This window comes from Eleutherodactylus coqui, chromosome 6 (genome assembly GCF_035609145.1).
Source record: "Eleutherodactylus coqui strain aEleCoq1 chromosome 6, aEleCoq1.hap1, whole genome shotgun sequence".
NCBI lineage: Eukaryota > Metazoa > Chordata > Amphibia > Anura > Eleutherodactylidae > Eleutherodactylus > Eleutherodactylus coqui.
The window spans coordinates 28,361,099-28,380,222 of NC_089842.1; the positions used below are offsets into that span (position 1 = coordinate 28,361,099).

General features: G+C 42.6%; 1 protein-coding gene across 1 annotated transcript in view; it reads left to right on the forward strand.

The window, feature by feature from the left end:
- LOC136633513 (scavenger receptor cysteine-rich type 1 protein M130-like) overlaps positions 1-18,007 on the forward strand; it is a 54,664-nt gene extending 36,657 nt beyond the window's left edge. Inside the window, exon 5 of the mRNA XM_066609273.1 lies at positions 17,667-18,007. Coding sequence (XP_066465370.1) covers positions 17,667-18,007 — 341 coding nt within the window. The remainder of the gene's footprint in view (positions 1-17,666) is intronic.
- Positions 18,008-19,124: the final 1,117 nt, after the last annotated feature.

Consider the following 19,124-nt stretch of genomic DNA (forward strand, 5'->3'; position numbering starts at 1 on the left):
CTAACTGGAGCTTACAGTTGGACAATTAAAATGTGCTTCTGTGTTTAGCATCTCAGCAGCACTTCCTCCCCCTTATCTCCCTTCTTCTCCCCTTCCATTCCCATTGTTTAGAAGTTTAAACTAAATAATTGGAATGCTTAGTTAATCTCCCTCTCCCCTCCCTTGTTATCCAACTCCCATAAGTGTCTATGGAAACTCCTGCGCTTCACACACCAAAGATGGGTGAGGTCCTATTCTTACATGCAGCAGGGAATTTCAGTTGCAGAAATTTCAGTCGCTTATGTGCTATTTTTTAGGTGTGTGTTATTTGTGCAGCTAAAATTCCTTCATCTGTATCTTTCCAGAAAACCATAGGCTCTAATAGTTGCCATTTTTCTGTGCATGTACGTTTGCTGCGCAAATTTCCCAGGGTTTGAACAAACCGTCATTTTGTAAGTGTGCCGCTAAGAACCTATCTGCGGCAACATGAAGTTTGACAATTTTAATTTTGACCCCTATCTACAACTCTAAGTTGTGCAGGCCTGCTTAAGCCCTTCCCACTGAAGCTTTATTTATTTATTTATTTTTTTAGTTGTCTCCACATTTTCCAAAAATCATAACTTTTTAATAGTGACATAGCTATATGAGGGCTTGTTTTTTGCAAGCTGAATTTTATTCTTTATTGGTATAAATTGTTGTTCTATGGAATGTATTGATATACTTTTTTAAAATTTTGAAGTGGATCAAAATGGAAAAAGAAACAAATTGTGCCATTATGAATGGGAATATTTTGACAGTTTGCATGGCACAGTGAAAATGACATGCTACCTTTATTCTGTTCATCAGTACGATTATGGCTATACCAAATTTATATATATTTTGATATAGTACCACTTAAAAATTAAAATACCTTTTTTTTAAAAAAACTTGTTTCCTGTCACCACCTTTTGATAGCTATAATTTTTTACATTTTTCCATTGATGCAACTGTGACAGCTATTTTCTGCGAGATGATATGTAGTTTTTATTGGTACCAATTTTGGATGCACAGGTGTCAGGGAAATTCTGCTTACAGCACCAATCAGGCCCACCCCAATGCCCTTTTGCCGGCAGTAAAGAAGAAACACCACACACGGAGGTCTGGTATAGTTCCTCGCACGGGAAAATAACTGCGCACTTTATTATAGGTTACATGGGGTTTTATACCCCTTATGACATTATTAGAAGTATGTAACTGTTCTTATTGGCCCAAACTGTTCTTATTGGCCCATATATGGTTATGCCCAAACTGCATAACCATATATGTGATGTCCGCAGTTCCGCCTAAGGCAGTATTAGTCATATACATAGTTAAACAGTTTTTATGTAGATACTGGGAAAATAGCCAAGCACGCGGCCTTCGTATCCGGTTCTTCCTTGCGGTTTTCAACATACATTTGTCTTCGCCTTGCAAAGCCTTGGCATATCTGATATGATTTTTAAGGCTACATATAAAGTTTTTTTGCATTTTAGCATTGCATAGAACTTGCATACAGGTATACAAGCATAAAAAACATATGGCAATATATACATATACCCTCATAAACTCCCCTAAAAACTTAATATGGAGATCAAGCACCAGGCCTCACACTCTCCCTCGGTCACCTCTCCCTTGCGTCAGGGTTTCCCCACTGCCCGTAAGACCCTACTCTTACCTCACCTCAGAAGAAGGCCATGGATTCCCTGGGCTCATTTTCCGGTATCCATACCCTTTATCTGTACAAGTTAACACCCCACAGAGTGCGCCCTCGCTGGAACCTATGGTCTTCTACACTATCCCTAGGCAAATGGGAAATCCACTGACGGTCCATCTTAGGAGACTGAGGCGGCGCAGTACTAGTCCATCTCTCCATTTATTTGGTAACATACGGTGGTTGGCATTATCCGCACTGGCTTTTCATCTTTTTCAAACAAGGGAAATGTTGGTGTCACACTGGCCAGTCACTTACTCATACTCTTTTTGATAAAGGGGATAATACACGTACAGGAAGTCAGCAGAACTAACAAAACAATGCCCAGGATTATACCCACTTGAACCAGGACTTTCTGCCATCCCTTCAACCATGAGAAGTAATGGTCCCAGGGATCTGTAACCCCTGAATTTCTTTTAAGTTGTTCTGTCAGACTGGTTAATTTTTTAATAGCGACCGTCACTTTACCTGTAGGTCCGGTGTTATCGGGAATGTAGGTGCAACAAGTTTTACCAATCGTCTTACACACTTCACCTTTTTTCTGCTAAAATCATATCCAGGGCCATTCTATTTTGGAACGCCATGGCTGCAGTAGGCCCTAATTGGTCAGCTAACCCTTGTAAAGCATCCCTGGTGTAGTTTACAAACCTCTGCTGATTGTAATAGATATAATTTATCCAGTCTACATTCTTATTAACAGTGACAATTGCAAATAGGGATTTAAAGCCCACCTTAACCTGATCCCTGGACTTAAATTCATCTGGCACCCCCTTGGCACTTCTATTGCATCTATATATACATGTAGATCGAAGCTACCACCTGGAGCGTCAACTTCTCTCATAGTACGATGCGGTGTTGGATTCTCACCCTCAGTGTAGTCTTCATATTGCACATTTGATTGTATTAATTTGTTCTAATCCCTGAAACAGGGAGCTAGTGTACAGTAGTCAAAGGTGTATGTGGCTATGTGTGTGTTAGAGGAATTGTACCACAATGTCACTTCCCCTTCATATTCTCCGGACCAGGGGTTCCAGTTTCCCTCCTTCCCTGCCCCTGAAGTGTGACGGCCACCTCCGCCCAGGTCCCTCACCCTGCCCATAGCATGTAAAGGATATGCAGGATCATGAGTTCTGTGCTCCGGGACCCAGGGCCTTTTTTCAGTGTGAGGCGTGGATCCAAGTGGGCTTTCCTTCGAGTATGATTGCAGTTGGAGTGGTGAGCAACAACCTTCAAACTAAGTTTCCAGTCTTTCTCTCTCAAACCTTTTCACATAGACCCGGTCACTTGGTTTAAGATCATGACACTCGTCTATAGGACCTGGGAGAGAAGCAGAGACTGCAGAATGTGTTACTGACAATTCCTTAGATAGGCCTATGAAAAAATTAACAAGAGAATCATTCCCCAAGCTCAGCTACTGTGGCATGTACTCTCCTGAGAAAAAAAAAACTAATGGAAGGCACTCAATCCAAGATTTGCCCATTTCCTCCATTGCCTTTTGTATCTTACTTTCCCCCTACTCCATGGATGGTAGGGTGTGTGAAAGGCCTGGGATATACCCAAAGCAGACATGATGTGTTGCATTATTTCATCTGTGAAGTGTGTACCTTTGCTTGACTCAATCACTTCTGGTACCCCATATCTGCACATTACCTCATTCATGAGCTTCTGTGTGGTTACCTGCTTCTGTACTTTGATAACAGGGTAGACCTCCAACCTGAAAAGACAACAACAACAAGCACATATTCATACATCCCAACAAGTGGGAGCTGAATGTAGTCCATTTGCAATCCCTGAAATTGGTAGAGTGGCCCCTGCAAATGTTATGTGGCAAATTTACTTCTGCCCTGTTGCTTGTGGCATTGATCATACAAGATTGGACAAATGATGCAGCAGCTGCAGAGAACCTCGTCCAAGTTGCTTTGATAGATGCGTCTTTCTGGGCATCAACTGGGCCATCATGGGGCACAGGAAACAGTGGTAGGCAAGTTCTATTGACTGTTTGCCGTCCTGTTCTGTTGCTGCCATTTTTAGTCAATTTTTTCCTTTTCTTCCTTGCTGGCTTGTAACTGTAAAGTTCTCAGCATATCAAAGTCTAAAGTTTTTATCAATGTTCAAAGTTTTGCCAATGTCCAAAGTTTTTGTCGATGTCCAAAGTTTGTCAATGTCTTCTTTTCTTTCACGGTTTGAGGGCCGGTGCCTTTGCTGTGCTTTCTACGATGGTGTTGCCTCTTGCTTCCCCAGTGTAGGAATTGGTGTGAGCTCTCCACTTTTTCAGGTAGAAGTAGGGCCTCCATGAGACTCTGCACTGACATGTGGAGGCAGAGCTTCTGCTTTTAGGACATCTTGTTGTTTGACCACTGCATATCCGGTATGGAGTCGTCAATCCTCACCCTGGTACCATCTACAAAAAGCTCAAAATATGCATTGTTAACAGGCGGTTTCAGTAGCTGTTTTTAAAACTTAAATTTTCTTGTTGCATCAATGCTAGACAATCATGCTGATATTCTATGTCAAATAGATCAGAATCTTGTTGCAAAAAATTAAAAATAGCTGATCTGCAATATCTAGATCACCTATGCCTTCCCCTCCCCCCTTTGAACCAGGGTACTCAATTGGAAGAAGAGTAGCCAGGTTCAAAGTAGTACAACATGCTGTGAGGCATGAAGAGGGCTGAATATGACAGGCCAGAGATAAGTGCTTGTGTTGCACTTGTGTGCATATACTCTGGATATCATGAGGGGTGAGGACCACTAGGGGGTAGTCCAGAACCGTAACCTTGTTCCCCTCACAGAAGTCATGGACCATGCGGTAGGTGTCCAAATGGACACCTCTCTGTGTCTTTTCTTGACTGGAAAAGAAAGGCGTTTGCTGGAGGACATATCTTGCACTAAACCTCATTGGAACCAAGTCTCCCACAAATTTCCAACATTTCTTGTGGGAAACTAAAAGGATACTGTTTGACCCAGGGGTGTGTATCTTGGTTTCAAACATATCATTCAATTTCCCTATGTCTGTCTTGGAGGTGGCCAACAATTTGTCAGGGCCTGCGGAAAACTAAGTTTCCGCAGCGGCTGTCAGGACAAACACATGAGTCAGATCCACCAAGAGAGTATTTAGCTTACAAAACTCTTCTGAACTGGCATCTGAGGTCTCAACCTGTGCCAATCAATCCAGTGAGAATTTGATAGATGCAGATAAGGCCTGTAAGATGTTAGCGCTAATAACAGAGACATGAGTTACATCAGGGCATAATAATCTACAGACATCTATCCACATTGAAAATATGATATCCTTTAAGCAAATTTATTATTAATTTGATCCTGCCTGCAATGTCTCATGAAATTTGAGAAGAAGAAAAAAAAAATCCTAGCTGCCCAAGATTCTCACCCTCTCCTTGTGGACAAGAGAGGGATGACCCATTACACACTTTTACATCATCTAGCTCCACCCCTTCGATACTGGCTGTTTGTGTGTTTCCTCATACTTTCATGTAAACTGTACAATCTGCCAATCCACATCACAAACAAGTAAAGTCTTATGCAGAGGTGGGGGGTAACTTTTATCCCCATTCAATATCTGCATCACACATTTTACATCCATCACCATCTGAACACGGGTCATTAACTCTCTCATCCATTCATGCAGTCAAGTCTGCCCCATCACCCCTTCATTTGAATGTGTTCCAGTATATACAGATGGACAAAAAAAAGTGTGATAAACAAACATACATCAGTTGAAAAACATTATATATATATATTTATATATTTGCATTTATCTACCTAATATCATACACCTTTTCTAGAGGTGACACAATCACATATTGCTCCACCAAATCACATGCCCTGTAACCTTTCTCTGCACTATGCTTGCTCTCTCTCTGTCACCATATCACATGCCTTGAAAATTTTCTCTCCAAAATGCTTGTTCCCCATATTTCTCTCACTACTTGACCGCCAATGTAACGTTCAGTAGACACTCTCCCGATGCCGGGCACAATATATCACATACTGTACTTTCAAACATTTCACTTACAGATACTTTCTTAGGCAAATAATACATGTACATACTTAACTTTCCCTGACTGTCCCTCTGCTCCTCATTTCAGCACTTTCTAGTAAACCTTTGTCTTTCAAGTCACCCTTCTTGGTCCTAAGAACCTCCTCACAGTCACCATACTGTAATCTACCATGCAGGTCCATGTCACACATTTTCATAAGGGTTTCCTTACATTTTACAAACTGGGACCCTTGTCTCTCCACCACCAATTCATCCACCCGACGACAGCCCTTAAGGGTCTCTCTCCTTTTAAACACAGACTTAGACATATTAAAACAACACTAAAACTACACGTCTCAGAGTACTTCCCTCTAGCCCAAATTATCTGCTCCCCGTGGCGAGATAACCAAGGGTTCCTGCTTCTGTGGGACTAACAACCTTAAACTACACGTTACACAGAGTACTTCCTTCTAACCCAAATTATCTGCTCTCTTTGGCAAGATAACTGAAGGTCCCTGCTTCTGGGAGACAAAAACTTCTGCAGATATAACAAACAACCCCCGCTACTACTAAAATGCTACGGACTTCAGAGTACAAATAGATTATAGACTAGTCCCTGGGTCGGCGATTGGTGCGCTTATCACGATCAGTGGTCCTTGACGGCAAACCTGAAGCCCACTAGTTACCGTGTAGAACTCTTAACCCAACCCGTCTGGTCACAAAGCACAGATAGTCCCTACTGCTGCAAGACTCCAAGCGTAAAACGCAACATAAAAATATGCTGGTATTACCTTGAGTTCTGTGAGTTGATCAGGCTCGGTTACAGCAGGACGGCTTCTCTGTGGCGTGGAATCAGGCAGTCTGGGCTGTACGGCTCCGATTTTTCCGCCCCCACAACGTTGGGCACCAACTGTCAGGGAAATTCTGCATACAGCACCAATCAGGCCCACCCCAATTCCCGGTCAGTAAAGAAGAAACAACACACACGGTCTGTTATAGTTCCTCACACGGGGAAATAACTGCGCACTTTATTATAGGTTACATGGAGCTTTATACCCCTTATCACATCATTAGAAGTGTGCAACTGTTCTTATTGGCCCAAATCCAACGCATAACCATGTATGTGATGACCGCAGTTCCGACAGAGGCAGTATTAGTCATATACGTAGTTAAACAGTTTTTAGATACTGGGAAAATAGCCAAACACGCGGCCTTCGTATCGGGTTCTTCCTTGGGGTTTTCAAGATACCTTTGTCTTCACTTTGCAAAGCCTTGGCATATCTGATATGATTTTTAGGGCTGCATATTAAGTTTTTTGCATTGTAGCATTGCATAGAACTTGCATACAGGTATAAAAGCATAAAAAAAGATATGGCAATATATACACATATTCCTGTCCAGCTGCTACTCGGACGCCTCTGCCCTCTGCCAGTCACTGCACTGGCTGCCTGTTAAATACATAATACAATTTAAACTGGCTACCTTAACCCACAAAGCCCTCCACAGCGCAGCGCCCACCTATATTGCCTCCCTTATCTCAATCCATCACCCAGCCCGGGCTCTCCGCTCTGCTAACGAAACCAGTCTGAGTGCCCCTTTAATTCAAACTTCTCATTCCCATCTCCAAGACTTCTCCAGGGCAGCACCGGTCCTCTGGAATGCACTACCAAAGGCTACCTGAGCAATCCAGGACTCGCAGAACGTAAGGGAGGCATACCGCATTTCCTAAACAAACCCCTCTGTTCTCTGCCTGATAACATGCTCCCTGACCTATTGACTGCTATCCCTGCTAGCCATCATAAACCGCTCATACAGTCATACCGTTTCTGCCGTCACACCGCCAAATGCCTGACCATTGTCCTTGTGTTTAGAAACCCTCACTCTCCACCTCGCCATGCTGTGCACATCTCCAGCCCTTTACCTTCTGTATCACCCCATTACTTGTAGTATGTAAGCTCGTTGGAGCAGGGCCCTCCCCCCTATTGTTTCCATCAACTGTTTACTATGTAACCGTGGTTCTGTAATTTTTGTATTTTATTGTCTTTCTGTATTTCCCCTGTCTATGTAAGCGCTGCGGAATATGTTGGCGCTATACAAATAAAGATTATTATTATTATTATTATTACCACCCTCACACAGAAATTTGTGATCGCTTTTGATTCATTTTTTTTTTTGTCATTTATGACTCCTTTGACAGTCTAAAGGCATAGCAGTAGAAAAAAGTCACAGAAGTTCTTTTGTTAGGGGTTTTAGTTTTTGTCATAAATACTAGAAATAAATATTGCAATTCTGTAGTATTGCTTTATACTGTATTTTGACAGACATTATATTATGAAATGCATAGACATGTCTTAATAGATCTTTTGCCGGAGGTCCAGTGTAATAGAAAGGCTTTTCTCACAAGAAACTGTTTAAATTTGCATTCCTCTACTATACAACTCCAAAAGTATCATAGTGGTTCTTGCACCAGCGTTCAAGATACTGAAACGTTGATAGCCGACCTTCAACTGATCCCTTCTTCCTGGTATTTTATTGTGGAAACTATATGCATTTCCGATGGCAGAAATTTACTTCTTAGGATTTCTTTCTTCTACGTTTTCGTTGCATAAAGGTACTAAGCAGAGATGCCCAAAGTTACCACTGCACTTTTATATTGCTATAGAACCTTTGATAAGCATCATGGAATGAACTGATCAAATAGAGGGTATTACAATATCCAATTCAGTTATCAAATCCATGTTTTATGCTGATAGTTAGAGATGAGCGAGCACACTCGTCCGAGCTTGATGCTCGAGATGCTCGTTACTCGAGACGAAGACCACACGGTACTCGAGTCAATTGCATTTCCTTCCCCGCATGTTTAGTGCCATTTTCTAGCCAATAGACATGTGGGGAAGTCATTACCACATCATGCTGTGACGTGTCAGACCCCCCCCCCCCCACACACACACACACACAGTAGTGAGTAGCTGGGCTGATCAGGTGACCGCTGAGTACTTAAACTGGTCCCGCCCACGGCTCGCCTCAGATGCATGCTGGCAGAGGTTAGGGAAAGTGTTGCTGCTGATATAGGGAAAGTGTTAGAGTATGATCTTGTCATCAAGAACCCCAACGATTCTTCTTAGGGATAACCTTAATAGTGTGCATTACTGTTGTGGCTGGCTGGGAGCAATAGTTCACCAATTTTTTTTTTAAGCATCTCTGGCTGTGCAGGCCATTTCAACTATAACGTTCTCATTCTGCAGTGTATTATGCAGAGATTAGGAAAAGAGCTGCTTATATAGGGAAATTGTTAGATTAGGATCCTGTCTTCAAGAGCCCCAACAGTCCTTCTTAGGGCTACATCTGACTGTGTGCATTATAGTTGTGGTTGGCTGGGAGTAGTAGTGCATCAATTTTTGTATTACGCATTTAGGCCTGTTCCCAGCCTTTCAGTAATAGCGTTCTCAGCCTGCAGTGCCGTACAACCAGCTCTCACGGTGAAATTGCTCTCTAATATTTTCTAAATTCCTAGCCTACTGCGAAGGACTTCATTTATACCATTCTGTGTCTGCAGTGCATTAGACACAGAGTGTTGGGGCAACAGCCACTTCTATAGGGAAAGTTACACACTATACTGTCCTGATCCTCCGTGCAAGAACCCCAATGCTCCTGCTTAGGGCTACATCTGACTGTGTACATTATAGTTGTGGCTGCTGGGAGTAATAGTGCATCTATTTTTGTATTACGCATCTAAGCCTGTTCCCAGCCTTTCAGTAATAGCGTTCTCAGGCTGCAGTGCCGTACAACCAGCTCTCACCGTGAAATTGCTCTCTAATATTTCCTAGCTTACTGCAAACGACTTTAGTTATACCGTTCTATGTCTGCAGTGCATTAGACAGAGGTCTCACCGCTAAACAGTACTGTAATATTTCCTGGGCCACTGCAAAGTATTTCAGCTCTGTCGCTGTGCAGAGCATCTCACAATACCCTTTCCTTGGTGGGGTTGAGATAGCCGCAGTTACCAGCACTATCCACTGCAGTTTCCACTGAATGGTTTGAGGGGTTCACCTATACTTTTGCTACAGAAATGTTACTGGGGTCCGCCTATACCTTTTCCACTGAATGGTTTGAGGGGTTCGCCTATACTCTTGCTACAGAAATGTTACTGGGGTCTGCCTGTACTTTTGCTACAGAAATGTAACTGGGGTCCGCCTATACTCTTGCTATAAAAAATGTTACAGGGGTCCGCCTATATCTTTGCTACAGAAATGTTACTGGGGTCTGCCTATACTTTTGCTACAGAAACGTTACTGGGGTCCGCCTATGCAGTTTCTACTGAATGGTTTGAGGGGTTCACCTATACTTTTGCTACAGAAATGGTACTGGGGTTCGCCTATACTCTTGGTACACCAATGTTTCAGAGGTTCACCTATACTCTTGCTACAGAAATGTTACTGGGGTCCGCCTATACTTCTGCTACAGAAATGGTACCGGGGTCTGCCTATACTTTTACTACAAAAATGTTACTGGGGTTCCATTGGCTCGCCTATGCTGTGGGTGCACAAAGACTTCCGATAGTGGTGTTTTACCTGTCTGGCACAAATACACTGACTGACTAGGGCAGAAATGTGGGCATCTTTGTGCACCGATAGCATAGGCAAGCCCAAGGAACTCAAAGACTTCCCCTTGCGGTGTTGAGCTGTCTGACACCTACACAGAATGAATTGTGTGGGGACACATGGATTTCCCATTGCTATGTAACTCACGGCACCTTGGGTCACACAAGGTGGAGGCTGGGACTGAGCTTGACCCTGGGCCACCTCACGTGATTCCCAAACAGAGTATTGCTGCATTGTGGAGATGTGTAGAGGTGCTGGCACCTGAGTCCCCTTTATGCCCACATTTGTGGCTCCTGACAATTTTGTGACGGAAATGGCACGGGATTGCAATGATGATCATCATCAGTTCTCAACAGCATTGTGGGCTATCGCTCACACTTTCAAAGAGGGTCACTGCCTAGCCCTGCCAACCCTCTGCAGTGTGTGCCTCCGGTTCCTCCTTATCCATTACGCACCTATAAATAGACATGAGATTGGTGTGGCTATGAAGCAAGCATGTGGCACGAGTGCAGCTGAACGCTGTGCAGTGAAAATTTTGGGTGCGCTGTGGACGCAGGGTTGTGCGGGGGGCGGGGGGGGGGGGCGGAGGCCTAGGCAATGCCAGCATGTAACCCAGGAGAAGAGGCAGCCGTGTCAACCGCAGGCAGTGATTGTCCTTGGTTGCAGGTAGTGTGGTGCTTAGCTAAGATGTGCCAGCGCGTGTGCCTTGATAATGAGGGTTTGTCCCAAGTAAATTGTTAGGGGAGTTGACGCCAGACTCTTGCCCCCATTTTGGCTTAATAGTGGGACCTGGGAGCCTCAGATGCAGCCATGCATGCTGTCCCTGCCCTCCCCTATCAGTTTCTGTGGTGTTTCCATAACTTTTTCCATGACTGTTTTCTGGGGTTTGACAAGTCTTGGCTAGAGATGAGCGAGTATACTCGCTAAGGCGCATTACTCGAGCCAGTAGTGCTCTAGCCGAGTATCTTCCCGCTCGTCCCTAAAAGTTTCGGGGGCGGGGGAGAGTGGGGAGGAACGGAGGGGAGATCTCTCTCTCCCTCTCTCCCCCCCCGACCTCCCCTGCTCCCCGCTGCAACTCACCTGTCACCCGCGGCAGCCCCCGAATCTTTAGGGACGAGCGAGGAGATTCTCGGCTAAGGCACTACTCGCTCCAGTAATGTGCCTTAGTGAGTATACTTGCTCATCTCTAGTCATGACCTATGCGGAGCATCGGTCCCATACAAAAATGCTCGAGTCGCCCATTGACTTCAATGGGGTTTGTTTCCCGAAACGAGCTCTCGAGCATTACGAAAAGTTCGACTCGAACAACGAGCACCCGAACATTTTGGTGCTTGCTCATCTCTACTGATGGTATTTTGCTTGCACTAGTTAAACCAGGCAGAGATATGTTGAGGCAAAGCCGTAACTTGAAGCTTCTGGGCCCTAATGCAACACCTGTAACAGGGCCCCCAACAATAGTGCTTTATTCATAGTACTGAGCTCCTTATATAAAGAAGTAAAGCCTTATGGGCCTTTGAAGGCCACCGAGCTCGGGTTCAACCACATCCCCTACACCCCTTATAGTTATGCCAGTGTGTTGAGGGTATTTTGTCTTTTAGACACATTTGGACAACATTCAGTATTTAAGTTGAATGCTACTAAATCCGAGCTGCTTGATGTAGCCCCACAGGTCAAATTACATAACTTTGATGCCTCTGAGATACCTGTTACTCTACGTAACCCATTAAGGACCAAGCACAGTAAAGTTACAGAGCTTGGTCATGGGCTTTAAACCCAGCCAATAGTAAAAAATATGGCAGGGGTTTCAAGCTCTGCCAGTGATTATTGTCACTACAGTGAATGTTTTCCCTGTAACTGGGGCTCCTATGGATACCTGGGCTACAGTGGGAAAGTGTTAAATAAAAAAAATAAGTGAATGTCCCCAAGAGGTCTTGATGGGAAAAAAATGACATACATAAATAAAAAAAAATTACAGAATAAAATAAAAGTATACTTATAAAAAAGAAAATATCCCAAAGCCGACACCAAACAAAACCATCACCGTATGCGCCCAGTAATCCAAAACTATGTATATTATATAACAAAATGTCCAAAGCAAAATGAGGAACCCATTTTCACATTTTATTTTAGCTTAAATATACTAATTTAAAAAAAATAACTATGAATTTAAAAATAATATATTTTTAGCCTTTTACCCCCAATAATACTAAAAAACTGGAGAAAAGTCAGTGAAAAAAATATTAAAAATATAGCCCTATTTGTCACTGGAAAAAAGGCAGCAAAAATAGGTTTGGTAAAAAATATAGGGTGGATAAACAACCTCGTGAATAAAATCCCTAAAAAATGTCTGGTCCTTAAGGTACAAATCAGCCTGGTTCTTAAGGGGTTAAAATATTCATCAAATATTCAGCAATATATGTTGGTAAAACTTCAGAATCTACTTACAAACTTAACTACCCTCCCTTAATACTTAATTTTAAATTAGCTTCGTAGATGAAATAATCTCCCTTTTATCTTCTTTGGGCCAATGCAGCTTAAACAAAACTTCTTTACCTGTTACAGCCCATCTGGCTATCACTAAAACATGAGGATGTTAAAAAATTCCAAGCAGCTTTCATGTCTTTCATTCTTGGCCAAGAAGCGCCCACAAATCTCTTTATTTGGGCCTCTCGCACATGGGCGGATTTTTGTTGCAGAATCCGGGGCTGGCATACACCCCTGGGTTCTACAGCAATAACCCTCTATATCATGCTGTAGAAAAATTCTTCATGCACACGAGTGGAAAGCAATTCCGATTTCCACTTGCAGATGAAGATTCACAGCATGCTCAATTTTTCCTGTGGTTCCCGCACGAATTGCTTCTATTGAAGTCAATAGAAGCCATCCAACCCGCGGCCCATCTGGAATTATCATACTGGACAGGCTGCGGATTCCGCAGGAAAAGCAGGAATTTAAAGAAAAAACTTGTATGGTGATGCCGGCGAAGAAGACCACAGGTACGCAGGGTCACACGCTGCAGTCAGGGATGAATTCAGTGTGAGATTCCAGTGTGGGATGCCGGAATCTGGACCTGCTATGTGCATGAGGCCCTAGAGTGGACACCCACTAGCGTTTTTTTTTTTTCTTGCTCTGTGAGAGCGATTGAAAACACTCGCGTCGCACTGCAAAAAAATGCTGCGATGACGCAAAATGCTTTCAATGAGGCTGGCAGCAGCAGCAGCACTAGCCCCATTAAAAACATAGGAACTATATCGCGGACTTCTGCCACAACTGTGGCAGAAGTCCAGAATGCTATGCCATTGCTTTTAATGGGGTTGGCACTGCAGCTGCCGGCCCCATTGAAAGCAGTGTATTGTAGGCTTGAAATATAAGGGCTCCTTTTTTGCTGAACGTTGAGCCAATCAGAGGCAAGTCTCAGTCACACCCATTCATGAATTCATGAATGGGTGTGACTGAGATCAGCCTCTGATTGGCTCAGGCTGAGCCAATCAGGGGCAAGCCTGAGTCACACCCCCTTCACACCCACTGCAGGACGGCCGCGGGGATCTCAGGCTGCCGGGAGCAGGTGAGTACATCCTTTTTTTTTATTTTTTCACTTTTCAGGATGCATTGCAGGGAAGGGGTTATATATTTAACCCCTTCCCGACAATTAACCCCGCGCACGCCGGCAGCCCATTGCTTTCAATGGAGCGGCTGTATTGCCGCTCCATTGAATTCAATGGGCAAACATCGTTCTTCTCTGCCACAGCTGTTCCAGCTGTGGCAGAGAAGAATGATTTGTCTTCTATATGTTCTCAATGGGGTCGGCGCTGCTGCCGCCGGCCCCATTGAGCGCATATAGAGAAGAGAACAGGAATCGCAGATCGCAGATAGGTGCGATCTGCGATTTCTGTACTCTAATTTATCGGACGAGCGCATAAAAAGCGCTCATGTGTCCGATACCATTGCAAAGCAATGGTTTTAAAAAATCGCCGGACGCATGCGGATGCGCAAATCGCGGCAATAAACGCCCGTGTGACTGAGCCCTTACTTGGATCCTTTTATTATAAATTAAAAAAAAACCTTTTGCTATACTTTTTTACTTTTTAAGGGAAAGAACTTGAAGTGGTTTGATTACTCCTGCATAATGATGTAATACTATAGTATTACATTATACAGTCATCTGACAATGACAGCCATTCGGGCTTTCAAAAGACACCTGGCTGCTATGGGAACTACGGGGCACCCCGTGATCTCATCACAGGGGGCCATTCGGGACCCCGAACATTGATCGGGACATTTAAAAGTTCCAACCAGCAGCGGTGTTGATCGAAGCTGTTATGAGCGGGTTCGGCTGTAAGAAACGGGCGACACCCACACTGAATGCAGTGTGATCGACCCCCGATCAGATCTGATATTCCTCCTCACCTTAATGACCCAACTATAATAAGCCAAGAACTTATCTACTACATGATATATAGCTGTGACCCAAAATTCAATCCTAGGATATCAGATCTTAAACAGAGTATGGAAAGTTTCTTTATCATTAAGTCAACAAACATATAGATTTCATTTTTCTCCATCTAAAAAAATGTGGTAAATATAGTCCATGTTATCCTCCTGGTAGGCAAACATTGTTTATTAGCACGATGGTTTGAAACACCATGGTAATCGCTAAAAAAATTGCATGTGTTAGAGTGGCCTTAAGAGTTCATTCATATTTCAGAAATTGTATGGACACTTTTAAGAATACTGCTTGGTACCTCACTTTAGATAATGCAAATCAGCTAGGAAAGTTGAAAATAGATTGATAAAAAGGTGCACTAATGTGATGTTTACTATGTTTAACTAAGGCTGCATTCAGACGAACGTATATCGGCTGCCGGCCGATATACGGCGTCTCTCTCTGCAGGGGGTGGATGCTGGAAGAGCCGGGAGCAGTGCTCTGAGCTCCCACCCCCTCTCTGCCTTTTCACCCCCTGCACTATTTTCAATTAGGAGAGGCGGGATGGGGTGGAGCTAATTCTCAGCACTTAGCCCCGCCCCCTTCTCTCATTGCAAATAGTGATAAGGAGGCAGAGAGGGGGCGGGAGCTCAGAGCACTGCTACCGGCTCTTCCAGCCTCCTCCCCCTGCAGAGAGAGATGCCGTATATCTGCAGGCGTGAATACCTGGCCAATATATGGTCGTCTGAATGCGCCCTAAAGTCCACGAGTAGATGAGGGGAGAGGGTTTACAATTTACAACTCAGATTATGTTATTTATGCTATTTTAAAACATTTTTCCCTATGGCTCACTATAAGTGATCTGGGAATAGTGCTCAATATGTTAAATGGAGATCTTTATATATAAAACTAACAGATTCTTCAATTAGAGGAGCATGGATTGCCTTATAAGTTTCCTCACACATCTCCCAGATGTCTCCAAACACTTTATAGGTCCTCTGCTTATGGGGAGATGATACCCTTCCCAACCCACATCATAGTCCTCTCACTAGCCAAGCCAAAAAGCTACTGCACACTGATGAAGGGCAAAAACTCTGAAACAGCTATCTGCGTATGGTTTTCAGGCTTTTGGTTTTTAATTCCCAGTCATTATTATAAAGACTTTTATAAGGGGTCAGAAAGTGACTTGCAGGAATGCTGCCGTCCAATAGGTGGTGCTGCAGAGGTATTGTTCCGTTTTACTTTTTTGCATATTTCCCAGAGGAGCATGGATGACCTTATAAGTCTCCTCACACACCTTGTAGGTGCCCTCCTTAAGGAGAGATGATACCCTTCCTGACCTAGGACATGTTTTTTACTCTATCCCTTCTCTGACTGTCATTATATCTTGTTTTACGTGTTTTATCACTTAAAATATAAAAAACAGGATTAAAAAAAGCAACAGAATTTTATTTTTAAGATATCTTATTTTACAATTAAAAACTTATCTAAATTAGTTATCCCTGTAATCATACTCACCCACAGAATACAGTTCAGGAAAGTAACATGTTTGCTTTATCATGTAAACTGCAAACACCTACAAAATAGCACACTTGTGTTTTTCCCTTTTCACCTCATTTAGAATGTTTTAAAGTTTTTCTGTACATTATATGGTACATTCTATGATACCAGTGAAAAATACAACTTGTTGCACACAAAAAATGAACTCACATAATGCCGATATGGATGGAACAGTAGAAAACAAAAATGAAAAATGGCCATGTTCTCAAGAGGATATCAGACTTTCTTCATCCTTTAACAAAATTGGAGAGGTTTTGCCAATGAACAGAATTCCACCTATGATGCAGGGCTTGTGGTGGACAGCTGATTGCCAGGGGTATGAGGGGGTGTGCTGATAGCAGACTCTAGGGCAATCAGCTGATTTTGCCAATAGAAATAGTGGCAAGCTGGAACTGCAGGGAAATGTAGTATTACTGGACGGTCATTCACATGAACAGCTGCCCTGTTATACCAGGATAGTAGAAAGACTGCCAGAATGGGAGCTGCTCTTACTGAGCAACTCTCCATTCTGGGTCATAAATAGGGGTCCTGGGCCCAAGGGCCCACTCTCAGCACCCCCCTTCCCTCCTGGCAATCAGCCATTTTTGTTAGGGTAAATGTAAAAAGGCTGGCTTCACAGGAGCATATGCCTAAAGACTTTCACACACAATGATTATGGCTCAAAATTCGCTCAAAAGACATCTTTAAAGCCATAATGTCTGTGTGTAAATGTGTGCCCATCGTGCACTTACACCATAAACTTTTCATCCATCACTGACTTCAGGTCAGCATGAAATCCATGGTCCCTGATAAGAGGGACTGCATGCTGTGTTCTCTTGGGGCAGTGCTGATAACATTCTTTAACAGCTGTTAACACTGGAGAACAATAGCAATGTATTTAAAGAACAGACCACCAGCTGTTCTCCAAATACATGCAAATGAAGTTAGTTAGGTGCTAATGGGCAGATTAGTCCATTAGTACCTATGCAAAATGATCACTCAAAACTCTCAGTTTTTGACAAATTTTGAGCGATCATCTGTGTGTGTAAATTCGCCTAAAGAGTTGGATCGTAGTGAAGCAGAAATTGGATACGGCAGTTAACAAAAAAAGTTGTTTAGGTGTTCTTCTACATATCGAGTTATTAAGTATCTCCACTCTATTGCCATTGGTTATAACTGTTCTTTGGGTTACGTTGATTAGTTTAGAGATGTGATTTAACAATAGTTATAAATATTCTCCAAATCTATAATAATACATGTCTATGAGATCAGTACAGTACGTGTCACATAGAAGTTGTGCTATCTTCACCAGTACAAAATGAAAAAATTACACTTATTCTAAATACTGCATCATAAGTGTCTATTATCAGATGTGTGTAACACCATATATTTCTTACAGAACTTTTGGATCTCCGCCTGGTTGATGGATCACATGAATGTGAAGGGTGGCTGGAGGTTTATTATAATGGAAGCTGGGGCTCCGTGTGTAACAATGTTATGCCAGCTTTATCAGTCTCCGTTATCTGCAAACATCTGAATTGTGGATCAAAAGGATATCTGGAGGCAGCAAAATATGATGTTAGGAGAAGGCCACCCTTCTGGGTGGATGCTATTAACTGCACCAAGTATAGTAAGCTATTATGGGAATGTCCATCATCTCCATGGAATATAAACTCCTGCACTGATAGAGAACTCACTTATATAGAATGTGAGTATCTGTATTATTATATCATTATATAATGTATAACCTTTTGTTTTTATTGCATTATATATTTGACAAGTCTCTATAATGTAATTTTGCACCTGTTAGTGTTCTCTTCATTTTCAGGTATTATATCTAGAACTGTATTGTATTCACTTTAAATAAAGTGTATTTATCTGGCACTGGTTATTAATTCCATCTCATCTAGTATTGAGAATATCCAAATCTATAGTTTGTCTTCTATACAGACAATTTTCATTAGAACATGTATTTCTGCTGTTTCCCAAATTGCAGATTTTAATTGTTGGAGATGGAATACAAGATCTGATTGGTTGCTACCAAAATATATGGGATAATGTATAAATGAGAAAATGTCATTTTATACTCAGTTTTACTTTTATATTAAGTGTAAGTTATAATTTAATATTTTTCCCAGTCGTTAAATGTTGATCATCTTTTCACTGATCTTTCTGGAGATTTCTGTAAAGCTGATCATGTACATAAGATATCAGCTAAATGATCTATTAAACTCCCTTTACATGGAAAGACTGTCGGGAACATAAGCACCTGACAGTCGTCCTATGGACTGCTATCCGATTATCGCTCCTTTGCTAACATAAGAGTGATAGTCATTCACGTGAATGGAGGCGGAGCATGCCAGGATCTTTCCAGCTCTCCCACATTCACTGTAAACATTGAGTGGTTCCGGTTTACACGGCCCGACAGTTACTTGTTTTTTATCTATATATATAAAAATGAATGTATGTCTGTGTGCGTGCGTGCGTGTCTGTTTGTCCTTTATGCGCTACTACACCATTCATTCGATCGCCATGAAACTTTGGGAAGTTGTTGAGTACACTCCTGGGAAGATTATAGGCATAGCACATTTATGCTACGATAAATGGCGCGCATGCGTGCGTCGTCGACAGTTACGACCCCCCCACGTAGATCGTTCGATTTCCATCATTGCCACTAATTCTCTCACTTCCCGATATCATAGAAACATGAAATTTGGCACGAGCATTGCTTATGTCATAAATAGGAAAAGCTAATGGGTCCCAGCTCGATTATTCAATTCTATGCGCCAAAGAATTAGCGTCCAAATTTTACGTACGGAATCCAATTTTCTCGCTTCCCAATGTCATAGAAACTTAA